Genomic DNA, 14,837 nt, shown 5'->3' with positions numbered 1-14,837 from the left:
GGTGAAATAATTTGCATGTATTTATAAAGAAGGTAATAATACAGTTATCTATCCCAAAGCCTTTGTCATTCTCTCACCAAAGCATCTGTCTTCTGAAATAAATATATGTAATACTTTTTATCATATCATACTTCATATAGAATTTCTTTAATGCCATGAATTTTTGCTGTCTTTAAGAAATATAATTTTTATGAAGTTTAAACAGGTAAAGGGAAGACTATGTACTATTTGCTCTCTGTTAAAGCTATTAGAAAGATAATACTCAAAAAAAACTTAAAGCATAATTGTTAAGCTACAATCCTTTGGCCACCTGATGCAAAGAGCCAACTCATTGGAAAAGACCCTGATGCTGGGAAAGATTGAAAGCATAAAGAGAAGAGGGTGGCAGAGGATGAGATGGTTAGATAGTATCACCGATTCAATGGACATGAATTGCGCAAACTTTCGGAGATAGTAAAGGACAGGGAAACCTGGCGTGCTCCCAGTCCACATGGTCGCAAAGAGTCAGAAACAACTGAGCAACTGAACAGTGAGAAAATACTCAAAAAAATCATAAAAAAGTATAATTGTTCATGTCCAGAGTAACTATATAACTTCACTTATGACTATACCAAGAAAATTGTCTAGAGTTCATCATATGTCACATAAAATTATTGGCAAAGATTTTGTTTTCTAGCTACACAAATGTTTTAAGTGACTAGAAAATAGTTACTAGTCAATCCCATAGGACTGTCTTTATAAAAAAATGACTTTTTTAAGAGCTTTCTTTGATACTAATTCCCTTCCTTCCTTCCTAATCACTAAACACCACCAACTAAAATAAGAATGAACCATAAAATTTCAAAACTGACAAATATTTAACTATGTCCTTGGGTAAAGTATTAACAGAAAATCTAAGAAATTATCTTCGGGTAGAACCTAAAGATAACTTATCAAATCATTTACTGGCATTAGAGTTGTTGTAATGTAATACAATGAAATTGCAATGTCCGTACATACTTCTTATGAAATATTTATCAGTTTGACAAAACTTCAGTGAAGTCGATGTATTGTGGTTTATATTCATTCCCAAAAGAGTTAAGAACTCTTTACTACTGACGTAAACTGTCAGTGTTTTTACCACAAATCCTTACAAATATACCTAAACTTCTTGCCAAGGAACATTTATTTTTAAATGCATATACTGTGTTACCATTTTATTTTAAAAGGTTCACAGTTAATTTTTCTTTGAGAGTTTTGCCTGTATGTGATTGTCTCTACTGTTAATGTAGCTCAGACATGATCTGTGACCAATATTCTGCCGACCCTGGAGGATGCAGGAATGCAGGCTCCTTTTGTTGTTTAATCACTAGGTCGTGTCGGATTCTTCTGTGACCCCAAGGACTGTAGCCTGCCAGGCTCCTCTGTCCATGGGATTTCACAGTCAAGAATCCTGGAGTGGGTTGCTGTTTCCTTCTCAAGGGAATCTTTCCAACCCAGGGATTGAACCCATATCTCCTGCATGGCAGGCAGATTCTTTACTGCTGAGCTACCGGGGAATCCCATACACTCCATTTAGGGCTTTCACAGAAGTGATTCCACTTGAGGTCGTTATGCATTTGGAGGATATGTGAGTCATACTCCCCAACTTTGATTCCCTATATCTCTCTTGCATTTTGAAGGAAACACAATGGAGCAGCTTTTCTAGATTTACCACATTGTAAACTTGGATGTTTTGGGTCTTGGCATTGTCAGCTGACTCTTGGCCAGGCTGCAGGGGGTACCTGACCGTATGGTGTGTTTTCACTGTTACAAGTTCTGAAGCTAAAAATCGGCTATCTCACTTTCCCTAGGGGGCCATAGAGGCACCATATGATTATGCCACACACTGCTTACTTCTTCACAGCGAGCCAACACCAAAACAACACACAATACTGTGTTTCTGGGGCCTTGTGAATTGAGATAGTACAAGTCCACATTATCATCCTTTTCTTACAAAGTATTTTATTTTTGGTAAGTTACTGGATTATGCAGACAAAATACACTGTATGACTGATACCATAGACCTTAATATACTGATATCTTTTAATAACATGATCTTTCTTGGAGAGGAGAGAAAGAGAGAGAAACCCAGTGTTATAAAAATAATGTTCATAACCCTTTACCAGCGATCTCACTTTCCCTAGGGGGCCATAGAAGCACCATATGCCCTTGTTCATGCAATTTTCTAAGTAAACTGCATTACCTTTCACAACATACTGAGATTCTATGTTTTATTTTTGTTAGATTTCAAGAAATTCTGAACTGCTTGTTCCAGAATCGAGAAGAAATCAGGCAAGAATATCTGAAGTTAGAAATGTTGCTTAAAGAAAATGAACTTAAATCATTCTATCAACAACAGTGCCATAAACAAATAGAAATGATGTGTTCTGAAGACAAAGTAGAAAAGGTATTTAACAATTTTATCATTAATTCCTAGAAATGGTAAAAACATGGAGACTTATAATTCTAGAAATTTGATAGCATTGTATAATCACTCATCTACAAATACCTGGAAATGCTAGAGGAAATAGAACATTTTTTGAAATGTACAGTTAAGTGTACAAGAAAAATAAATAAATTCCTAAGTGTCAGAAACAAAAAGCAAATAGCTGTAAAATCTCAGTTAAATCTGTTTCTTCTGTGAGGACTGACAGAATCCTTAACAGGAAGTTAACACACTCAGGGAGAGTTGGGTACCAGAGTGGAGCAGAAAGAACAATTGACCCCAGACGCAGGCAGTAGTTTACAGCTTAGATCAGTAGGAGATTCCACCCATCCCATCCCATCCCCACCTCAGAAGAATGCTTTGTACTAACATTGTTACAATTTCCATTGCATCAGTGCTTAAAAAAAAAGATAAACTTTTAATCAGTTTTATTATTTAATGTAGTAAAGTGCACTGCTGTCCGCCTCATACACACAGACCACTTTCACTACCCTGCTTTGATGTACACTGCTGCTGCTGCTAAGTCGCTTCAGTCGTGTCCGACTCTGTGCGACCCCATAGATGGCAGCCCACAAGGCTCCAGTCCCTGGGATTCTCCAGGCAAGAACACTGGAGTGGGTTGCCATTTCCTTCTCCAATGCATGAAAGTGAAAAGTGAAAGTGAAGTCGCTCAGTCGTGTCCGACTCTTAGCAACCCCCTGGACTGCAGCCTACCAGGCTCCTCCGTCCATGGGATTTTCCAGGTAAGAGTACTGGAGTGGGTCGCCAGTGCCTTCTCTGAGGGGCCCCAGGGAGACGGGGATTTAGAAATGAATGATAGTCCAAGAACTAGGAAACCTTCACTCTTAGTATTGGAAGTATACCAGAAGAAAACATGTTACCAACTAGCACAGGAAAATAAGAAACCAAGCCTAGGGTAAGAAAGGAAAGTCTCTTTTGATGACCATCATTATTGATACACTTTTCACAGGATTTTGAGGTTTGAATTTTTACAGTCCATGTGTTTTGTTTAGCAAATCCCTAAAGTGAGAAATTAGCATAGGAAATGGTTATCAGAGCAGTAATAATCTATAGGGAACTGAGTGGAAGCAATATAAAATCAGCCTAGTGAAACAAGCCTAGGTTTGGATTTTCAATTCAAACCACTAATGAGAGCTCACTGTCCAAAATTACAAAATGTGTGAATCAGTCCTCCACAAGCAAGTCAGCAGACTTAAATATGATAGAACCCCCTCCCCTGCAAAACATCGGATACAAACTGATAAAACCTATAAAAACAAAGTCATCAAAGAAGGAATCAAAGATGAAAAGAATATATATATATATATATATATATATATGAGAAGAAAACAAATGAAACTTCTAGAAATTAAAGATTTATTTACTGGAATTTAAAATTTCAGTTTATAGGTGTAGTTCAGTTCAGTTCAGTGGCTCAGTCGTGTCCGACTCTTTTCGACCCCATGAATCACAGCACGCCAGGCCTCCCTGTCTATCACCAACTCCCAGAGTTCACCTAGACTCACATCCATCAAGTTGGTGATGCCATCCAGCCATCTCATCCTCTGTCGCCCCCTTCTCCTTCTGGCCCCAAACTCTCCCAGCATCAGAGTCTTTTCCAGTGAGTCAACTCTTCGCATGAAGTGGCCAAAGTACTGGAGTTTCAGCTTTAGCATCATTCCTTCCAAAGAAATCCCAGGGCTGATCTTCAGAATGGACTGGTTGGATCTCCTTGCAGTCCAAGGGACTCTTAAGAGTCTTCTCCAACACCACAGTTCAAAAGCATCAATTCTTCGGCGCTCAGCCTTCTTCACAGTCCAACTCTCACATCCATGCAGGTGTAGTACTAGGCCATATTTTAAATACTTGACATCCATTAACAAATTTAATTCTCCAAAAATCCTGTGGGCTATATAATATTATTATCCTTGTAATTAAAATGAGGAAACCAAGGCCCAGAGAAGTCATTCTGTCAAAGATCACCCAGTTCATAGAGTCCTGCTGCTGCTAAATCGCTTCAGTCATGTCCGACTCTGTGCAACCGCATAGACTGCAGCCCACCAGGCTCCCCCGTCCCTGGGATTCTCCAGGCAAGAACACTGGAGTGGGTTGCCATTTCCTTCTCCAGTTCATGAAAGTGAAAAGTGAAAGTGAAGTCGTGTCTGACTCTTAGCGACTCCATGGACTGCAGCCTACCAGGCTCCTCCGTCCATAGGATTTTCCAGGCAAGAGTACTGAAGTGGGGTGCCATTGCCTTCTCCGTCATAGAGTCCTAGCTACTATTTGAACTCAAGCAAGCTGATGCTGGAGCCTGAACTCTTGTCGCTGGAGGGAGGAGCCTGGTGGGCTACAGTCCATGGGGTTGCAAAGAGTTAGACACAACTGAGTGACTAAGCACAGCACACAAAGAGAGAGTTAAAGAACTGGGAGATCTAAGGAAATCACACCAAATACAAGATAAAAAGATGGCAGATGTAAACAGGATGTTATGTAAAAAACTAGAAAGTCATGCATTCATCTAGTAGATATATTGAAGGAGATATGTTAATGCAAAAGGGAAAAGGGTAATGTGCACACTCTAAGGCTTATACTTTTCTAGAACTAATAAGTTGTCAATAAAATGTAAATTCAAGAAACATGAGTTGTAAGCAGGAAAGAAAAATATATACTTGGAGGTGTGCAACTCCGGAGTACCAAAAATCAGAAAAATAAGCATTTTGAAAATAATAGATTCTCCCCAGTTTTGGTGTTCATTGATGATAAGGTTAATTGCATTTTTAAGTACTTTTGTACTTATTAAACACATTAATAAATGTGTTTATTAATAATACATTAAATCAGTCATTCAAAGTAGTTTATATAATTTAATCACATAGAGATTAAATACATGAGATGTATTCACATATTATTAAAACCTTTCTTTTGTAGATAACCCCCAGTCCTGTTAGACTTCCACCTTAACCGACTCGTCTTTTCCCACTTTCCCAGAGGTAACAGTTATCTATAAAATTTTTACATATTTTTTAATATCTGAAAGCCATCCAACTTTTATAGTGCTTTCAAAAACTAGCATTTTAGGTTTTTTCAGCCCAAGAAATGGGAAAGATGTGATAGGCTAAGAAATTAATCATAAAGCATTAATAATGTGTCATGGATATGAGAATATCAGTTACTATTAAACTAATTATCAAAATTAGTAATTTATTTACTGAATATGCATTTATTATGCCTTATTGAAAATATGTTTATTTTAAACCACTTTATTGAGATACGATTGACGTTTAAAGAAACTCACAAACATTTAACATAGACCACTTGACAGGTTTCAAGATAAATATAAACTAGTGACACCATCTCCACAATCTATGCCATAATCCTGTGTCACACCTCCTAAAGTTTCCTCCTACCCACTTTAGTAGTAGTAGTATTATATTAACAGAAACACTTAACATAAGATCTATCCTCCTAATGATTCTTAAATATACAACAATACACTATGATTCAGCTTTTAAAAAAGAAGAAAATCATGCCATTTGCAACAACATAGGTGAACCTGAAAGACATGCTAAGTGACATAAGCCAGACAGAGAAGGACGGATTCTACATGATACTATTTATATGAAAAATCTAAAACCATCAAATTCAGAAGTAGAATCGAATGGTGTTGCCAGGAGTTATGGGGAAGGCAAAATCAGGAAGTACTAGTCAAAGGGTACAAAGTTTTAGTTATGTAAAACAAATGCATCCTAGAGATCTACTACTGTACAGCATAGTGCCTAGAGTTAGTAGTGTATTGAATACTGAAAATTTCTTTTTAATTTTGTTTTTCAAGTGTATATAAAATGTTCCTCACATCATTTTAAGGCAGAAGACTAGAATGTATATCTTTGTTTAAAATTTGTCACTATGTACTTTAACTTTCTTGAACTACAAGATTGTTGCCAGTATTTTTGATAACCTTCATGACTTCAAATAATAAAATATCTCATAGGATTAATATTGGATTGGCCAAAAAGTTTATTTGAAGTTTTTCTGAAAAACCCAAACAAACTTTTTGGCCAACCAATATATTAGTTTGTTATTATGAAATCCCTACATATGTTAGTTAAGTGGGATTCTGAAAAACTGCTGTATTAACTATTCTAAAAGTTGTATGTTATATCTCAGTTATTTGCATTTGCTATAATTTACAGTTTGAACATCAGGAAGTTCACGGTTCACATATTGCTGAAGCCTGGCTTGGAGAATTTTGAGCATTACTTTCCTAGCATGTGAGATGAGTGCAATTGTGTGGTAGTTTGAGCATTCTTTGGCATTGCCTTTCTTTGGGATTGGAATGAAAACTGACCTTTTCCAGTCCTGTGGCCACTGCTGAGTTTTCCAAATTTGCTGGCATATTGAGTGCAGCACTTTCACAGCATCATCTTTCAGGATTTGGAATAGCTCAACTGGAATTCTATCACCTCCACTAGCTTTGTTCGTAGTGATGCTTTCTAAGGCCCACTTGACTTCACATTCCAGGTTGTCTGGCTCTAGGTCAGTGATCACACCATCGTGATTATCTAGGTCGTGAAGATCTTTTCTGTACAGTTCTTCTGTGTATTCTTGCCATCTCCTTAATATCTTCTGCTTCTGTTAGGTCCATACCATTTCTGTCCTTTATCGAGCCCATCTTTGCATTAAATGTTTCTTTGGTATCTCTGATTTTCTTGAAGAGATCTCTAGTCTTTCCCATTCTGTTGTTTTCCTCTGTTTCTTTGCATTGATCGCTGAAGAAGGCTTTCTTATCTCTTCTTGCTATTCTTTGGAACTCTGCATTCAGATGCTTATATCTTTCCTTTTCTCCTTTGCTTTTTGCTTCTCTTCTTTTCACAGCTATTTGTAAGGCCTCCCCAGACAGCCATTTTGCTTTTTGGCATTTCTTTTCCATGGGGATGGTCTTGATCCCTGTCTCCTGTACAATGTCACGAACCTCATTCCATAGTTCATCAGGCACTCTATCTATCAGATCTAGGCCCTTAAATCTATTTCTCACTTCCACTGTATAATCATAAGGGATTTGATTTAGGTCATACCTGAATGGTCTAGTGGTTTTCCCTACTTTCTTCAATTTCAGTCTGAATTTGTTGAAGCTGGTTTTAGAAAAGGCAGAGGAACCAGAGATCAAATTGCCAACATCTGCTGGATCATGGAAAAAGCAAGAAAGTTCCAGAAGAACATCTATTTCTGCTTTATTGACTATGCCAAAGCCTTTGACTGTGTGGATCACAATCAACTGTGGAAAATTCTGAAAGAGATGGGAATACCAGACCACCTGACCTGCCTCTTGAGGAATTTGTATGCAGGTCAGGAAGCAACAGTTAGAACTGTACATGGAACAACAGACTGATTCCAAATAGGAAAAGGAGTATGTCAAGGCTGTATATTGTCACTCTGTTTATTTAACCTATATGCAGAGTACATCATGAGAAACGCTGGACTGGAAGAAACACAAGCTGGAATCAAGATTGCCAGGAGAAATATCAATAACCTCAGATATGCAGATGATACCACCCTTATGGCAGAAAGTGAAAAGGAACTCAAAAGCCTCTTGATGAAAGTGAAAGTGGAGAGTGAAAAAGTTGGCCTAAAGCTTAACATTCAGAAAACGAAGATCATGGTTCCGGTCCCATCACTTCATGGGAAATAGATGGGGAAACAGTGGAAACAGTGTCAGACTTTATTTTTCTGGGCTCCAAAATCACTACAGATGGTGACTACAGCCATGAAATTAAAAGACGCTTACTCCTTGGAAGGAAAGTTATTACCAACCTAGATAGCATATTCAAAAGCAGAGACATTACTTTGCCAACAAAGGTTCGTCTAGTCAAGGCTATGGTTTTTCCAGTGGTCATGTATGGATGTGAGAGTTGGACTGTGAAGAAGGCTGAGCGCCGAAGAATTGATGCTTTTGAACTGTGGTGTTGGAGAAGACTCTTGAGAGTCCCTTGGACTGCAAGGAGATCCAACCAGTCCATTCTGAAGGAGATCAGCCCTGGGATTTCTTTGGAAGGAATGATGCTGAAGCTGAAACTCCAGTACTTTGGCCACTTCATGCGAAGAGTTGACTCATTGGAAAAGACTCTGATGCTGGGAGGGATTGGGGGCAGGAGGAGAAGGGGATGACAGAGGATGAGATGGCTGGATGGCATCACTGACTCGATGGACGTGAGTCTGAGTGAACCCTGGGAGTTGGTGATGGACAGGGAGTCCTGGCGTGCTGCATGTTCATGGGGTTGCAAAAAGTCGGACACGACTGAGCAATTGATCTGATCTGATCTGATCTGATAATTTACAGTAATGATAATATTTTTCAATTTTGTGTAGGTTTCCTTTAAATAAATGCCAATTTTCTGAAAGTACAGTTATCTGATTTATGTCTTGTAAAAAGGCAAGAAATTCAATCATGGAAAGCTGATTGAGAGCAGCTTGTTTTGAACACTTTTATATATATCCTAAGGATTGTGCTAGACACAATAGAGATAAACAGAAGTATGAGACATTATAGTACTTAAATTATTTATAAACTAGTTGGAGCAATAAAATGATATAAAAATGACACAGCACTGTATGATTGTCATGTAAGGGATAGTGCAATAATAAAAATGGTTAATATTGAGCATTAATTGTTTGCCAGACACTTTTCAAAGTCTTTTGCATGGGATATTGCATTTAGGATATATAACAAGCCTATGAGGTATATCCTCTATTATTACCACGGTTTGTGAGCAGCAAAGATACAGAGAATTCAAGTAACCTGTCTGGAGATATATGCCTAATCAATGTGACTGAACCTATATTAAACTCTGGCAGTCTGACCTCAGTCTGTACTTCTGAGGATCCTACTATACTATAAGTACTAAGTGCTATAGCTATTCAAAGTAAAAAACAGTGACTTCTGGTTGTGGTAAAGAAAGGCTTCGTAGTAGAGAGATGAGATTTATACTGGACATTTTTATGAAAATACTGCATGCATGCTAAGTTGCTTCAGTCGTATCCGACTGTGCAACCCTATGGACTGTAGCCTACCAGGCTCCTCTGTCCATTGGATTCTCCAGGTGAGAATACTAGAGTAGTTTCCATGCTCTTCTCCAGGGGATCTTCCCGACCCAGGGATTGAACCTACATTTCTTACATCTCCTGCATTGGCAGGCAGGTTCTTTACCACTAAGTACCACCTGGGAAACCCTGTATAAGAACTATTAGTGGGAAAAAAATAAAAAGGAATACAATATTCGAAACAGAACATCAGTTTGACCAGAGTACAATGTCGTCCATAACTATACTCAACACTTCCTGCCAATCCCCACCCCTTTGCCATAGCAGGTACCATTGAAGTGGTTGTAGCACTCTTCCTCTCTGAATCTGAAGTAGCCAGAGTTAACCACTGTGAATAGATTGGAAATGGAACATGATACAAGACATATTTTGCCATATTGGGAATTTATCAATTCTATTTCAAAGGGAGTGCCAAATTCTGGAAGCTTTGGTTACTAGGAATTTTATAGTCTATTTTTATAGTCAAGAGGCAATCTTTGAAGCAAATAAGTAGTGTATTAGTAGAGCTTAGACTCAGGTTGCCATTTTTTGAACATTAAAATATTAGTACATTTAATAAATTTGGTCTATTTAATACCAAGGTAATATACATAATAGTTATTTTCTCTGTCTTACCCTGTTGAATTGTGAATGTGTGATTGGAAACATTGAGACATCGAGTGAGGAAATAGATTCGGCTGATTTGTTTTTTCTGTTTGCATCCTTATTCTGGTTTTTTCAATACATTTGCCTTTTCTCATACCTCACTTTTGGTCATTTCAATTGCTTTTCCAATTTTTATAGCTATTCTCATGAGACTAGGTAAGCAATGGAGATAAAACCTCCTAAGTTTATTGGCTGTAAACTACTGAAAAATGTAGAAAGATACCTAGAGATTTAGTTTGTTCTCACAGAATTGTCAAAGTATAGTTTTACTAAACTGCTTGCTAGGGTAAGGAATTTTATATCTGTCTTGGACCCTCTCCAAAGAGGTTTACTTTCATAGTTGCTAAAAGAATCTCATTGATTCAGCTATGAATGGTTCTAGAATATGGACTCTGAGAATAGTATTAAAGTGAAGGTCCTGGGCAATTTTATGAATGTATAGAGTTAATATACAAGTTATATTAATGAAATAGTGAGTTCACTGTGTTAGCAGTCAGTTCTTTTGCACAAAGCGGTAGTATTATAATACCTAAATTTTAGAATTACATGTTTATTCTCACTCAAGGCCTTTCATGGTATTTTGGAAATTGTATTAATAAAACATATAACGCTTTTTTGAAACTTTAATAGGAAACAATTTACTTTAATGTGAGGGTTTAATGTACATATTTTAGAATTTATTTCCAAACACTTACTTATTTCAGAATAGTAATTCAGTAGGGATTACCCTGATGAAAAATGTCCCCATAAAGAACCATCATAGAGGATACAGTTCATGAACATAAGTACAAACTGAAAAACATATTTCTTGAGATTTTCAGTCAAAAATTTTGAGTGTTAAATATTGACTGCCGTCAGACCCATAGATCATTTCCTGCCCTGATACTAAAAGTATCTGCAATATTTGTAATCATTAGAGAAATAGGAAGGTAGTTTGATTTAATTGCCTTCCTTCAGACAGGTACAATACATTTATGTTCATTTTTCAGATAAGGTGACTGAGAGCCACACAAATTTGACTTGCCTAAATGTTCACACCTGCTGCATAGCAGGAAAAGTCAAGAAGCCATGTATCCTACCTTCTGTTGTAGCAGTAGCTCTAAACTTTACAGGTTTCAGGACCACATTCTACTTTTAAAATAAAATTTTTGAACCTTAAAGAGCTTTTGTTTATGTGGATTTCATCTACCAATATTCTGTATGAAATTTAAACTGAGATTTTCAAAAGTACGTTATGTATTAGTTAAGAACAATTAATTACCCATTGCATGACAACGTAACACTTTAATGAAAATAGTTGTTTTCTAAACCAGAAAGAGGCAGTAAGAAGAGTGACATTGTTTCCTATTTTTGCAGATTTCTTCATTCCCTGGTTTTTCCTCAAAATGTCAACCTTCTATGAAAGATAACAAGAAAGTTAGGAGTGAGGCCTTTAACCCAGTTCAAATGTAGTTGCTCCTCCTTTTTCATTTTTTTTTTTCCCACCGTAGGGTATGTTTATCCCTACTTCCAAAACCGCTGCAAGTGCTTGTTCTAACCTTTAGCGATGTATTGTCTCAGGTCCAGCCATCATATCTGATGATTATTGAGTTTAGTGGCTTTTGGCAATTAGCCCAAAGAAGTCCTACCATTCTGCCACACTGTGCCCATGATAGTGTGCAGGACCCTTGGAGTAAAAAACTAGAAAGCCAGTTTTGAACTCAATTCATGTGTAGATAAAACACCAAAAATATTTGGGCTATCCATTATGTGTCCTGAATCAACCATCAAGCGAGATCAGATGTTTATGACACTCAGATATAAGCTCTGTTTTCTGTCATTGACAACAGCCAGTCTAAAGGCCTTATAGACAAAACCTTAGAACAATAGAATACTCTGTTTCTTCACATCTTTCAAACTGAAGGCAAGATAAGAGCAGTACATGCATCTGCTTTGTTTTCAATGAGGAAATCACAGGAGTCAGGCCCCAAATGAACTTTTCAAATGCAACATTTAAAAGCATATATTTTAGCAACAGCAAAAAAGAAGTTATAGTCTTCAATTTGGCCATTGTTTTTCTTAAAGTCATAAACTCTCAACATGTAATTTTATAAAAATGACTCACAACTCAATTTCCTATTTTCCTGCAAGCAGCGGTATTGTGAGATTTCAAAGGGGAAATAGCTTTAAGTATAAACGTATAGCCTAATTTAATAGGCTACAGTAGCACACTTAAAAGGAAATATACCACTGTACTAATATCACATACATCAAGTATCACAAAAGACTGACAATTAAATGCATTATTTTTCAGGCCACTTGCAAAAGAGATCACAGACTTGCAATGTTGAAAACTCGCCGCAGCTATCTAGAGAAGAAAAGGGACGAAGAATTGAAGCAATTTGATGAGAATACTAATTGGCTCCATCGTGTCCAAACGGAAATGGGACTCTTAGGTCAAAATGGTCATATTCCAAAGGTACATACATATTTTATATTCAGATTTATTTTCTTAGAACTGAACTTCTTAAACTCACTGTTGTATAAATATCTTTCATAAGGCAAATTTTGGTTCATCTCTCTCAGATTTAACTGACTCATTTTACTGTTTTTAACTGAATATGCCTTCTACCTCCCTATTTACCTACTAAATTTCTTTTTCTTTACTTTCAGAAGAATAAAGTTACATTTAAATGTTTTTCTTAAGTGATTGCATCCTTTTATGAGGTCGTTCTTAAGTCAGACTGAAGTAATTCTATTCAGACTGTACTTGAATTTTCATCATGTAGGTGATTTAAATTTAATAAATTGATATTAGTTTTAAAATTAGTTTTAAATGTGGTCAACATTATTTGTATTATAGCCAAATAAAACCAGTTTGAAAGCTGTATGCATTTATGTTTATGTACTGAATTGACAATAGTCCATCTAGAATGTAAATTAAGTATAATTTGCATTATACTTATAATCTAGTATATTCATGTAATTGACAGTCTAAAATATAGCCCATCTCCAACTAGAAAAGTACTTAAAAGCTTGTTTAGTATTAAAAAAGCAAAAAAAATCCATTGATATTTACTAGTTTGCCTTTGTTTTCCCATAATTGTCTTAAGCTCCCAATTTTTTAAATGGTACAGTATTCTTTTTAGTAGTACTATTATTGCTTTTTTTGCCTGCTTATTAGCATTTATGAAGTTAATATTCTTCAGGTTATTTTCAGTAAATTTAAATTTTATTTACTATGGTCCAATCTAATTTTTCTAGCAGTCTGTCTTCTATAACTCTTAAGCAGAACTTTTCACACCTGAATGTGAATCTAGAATTAGTGTTTCAATTCTTGTTTTTTAATGCATTTTATTATAAATAATTTGAAAAAATTAAAACTGTTTCTATTCCCATCAACCTATCCCACTCTCAGTCCTTTTTTTTGTGGATATTTTCATGGCTGAAATAGGTATCTACTTCTAAGCCATTCTTTCTTATATAAGCAAACTGAGAAATGACTTTGTGAAAAGATTTATTCACAGTCATACAACTCTAGACAGAGACCCAGTACTGTGACTTTCATATTGCTTCCCTTTTTTCTGTACCCTCCTGCATTATCTTCCTCTTAACCTCTAAAATTTATCCACTTCTACATCTCCCATTACCAGTACCCTAATTCAGACTTCAACCCCCACTGTTGGAGGCTATGTGTGGCCTCCTACTTCATTACTGGCCTACTGCAGTCATTCTCTACACTGCAACTAAAATGAGCTTTCCAAAAAGTAACTCTGATTGAATCACTCTTAGGTGCTTTCTCCCATATATAAACTCCCTATTATGATTTCCCAGGCCTAGCATGGCATCCAAAATGCCATTCTTGTTTTATATATTATCTCTCAGTATATTCTTACTTCAGCTGTTACTAACTTAACTGTAGTGCTCATGATAGGCTATGTTCTTCCAATCAGATTCAATCATTAGTGTATCAAAGCATGAAAAAGCTTGGTTTTTCAAAGATGACAGACTAGCCAAGAATTATTATTGGATAAAATAGTTATAGAATCAAGGCTTGTCTCTTTAAGAGTGATACAGAAAGATAAAACAAGATTATCAGAAGAAGTAAATAAGGGATTTTTTTTTTTTTAAGAGAAAAGATGTAATATTTGGCGAATATGTTTATACTGTTAGGGTTGTTGAATTTTCTAACTGGAAAAGATGAAAGAGATCATATAGTAAACCTCTTAACTTTCAGTCAAGTCAAGTCATTTCCATAAAGACCATATTTGGGACTTCAGGCAGCATTTGTGTCATAGTCGAGCCATCTTTAAAATCACATGACTCATGAGCTCATACCAAGACTGCTCTAACTGTATCATCCTGACCTGACTCCCTAAAGAGAGTTTGCTCTAAAATACTTGTTGTTTTCTGAAATGTAATCATGAATCATCTAGATAATAACCCCCAACTTTAATATATCTCAGACATATAGAATTATATTGTTTCCTTGTCAAAGCACCCACCACTGGTTTAGGAAGTATTACCTAGAAAGGAAAAAGAAAAAAGCCTTAAGCTTATAGAGAGTCAGTGGCCAACTGCAGGTTGGTAAAGGAGTATTGAACACCTAAAGTGGATTAGGAGAGTTATCTGTAGGAAGTTTCTTGGG

The 14,837-nt window shown here is 36.4% G+C and overlaps 1 protein-coding gene across 2 annotated transcripts in view; it reads left to right on the top strand.

Annotated features, from left to right (window-relative positions):
* Nucleotides 1–14,837, top strand: part of KIF18A (kinesin family member 18A) — an 85,026-nt gene that overhangs the window by 23,489 nt on the left and 46,700 nt on the right. For both annotated transcript variants that reach the window (XM_055549180.1, XM_055549181.1), the window contains exons 10-11: nucleotides 2,266–2,428; nucleotides 12,504–12,668. In XM_055549180.1, coding sequence (XP_055405155.1) covers nucleotides 2,266–2,428; nucleotides 12,504–12,668 — 328 coding nt within the window. The remainder of the gene's footprint in view (nucleotides 1–2,265; nucleotides 2,429–12,503; nucleotides 12,669–14,837) is intronic.

The sequence above is a fragment of the Bubalus kerabau genome, chromosome 15, assembly GCF_029407905.1.
Source record: "Bubalus kerabau isolate K-KA32 ecotype Philippines breed swamp buffalo chromosome 15, PCC_UOA_SB_1v2, whole genome shotgun sequence".
NCBI lineage: Eukaryota > Metazoa > Chordata > Mammalia > Artiodactyla > Bovidae > Bubalus > Bubalus kerabau.
Note: the sequence above shows the minus strand (reverse complement) of the source record. Positions and strands in the feature narration are given on the sequence as shown.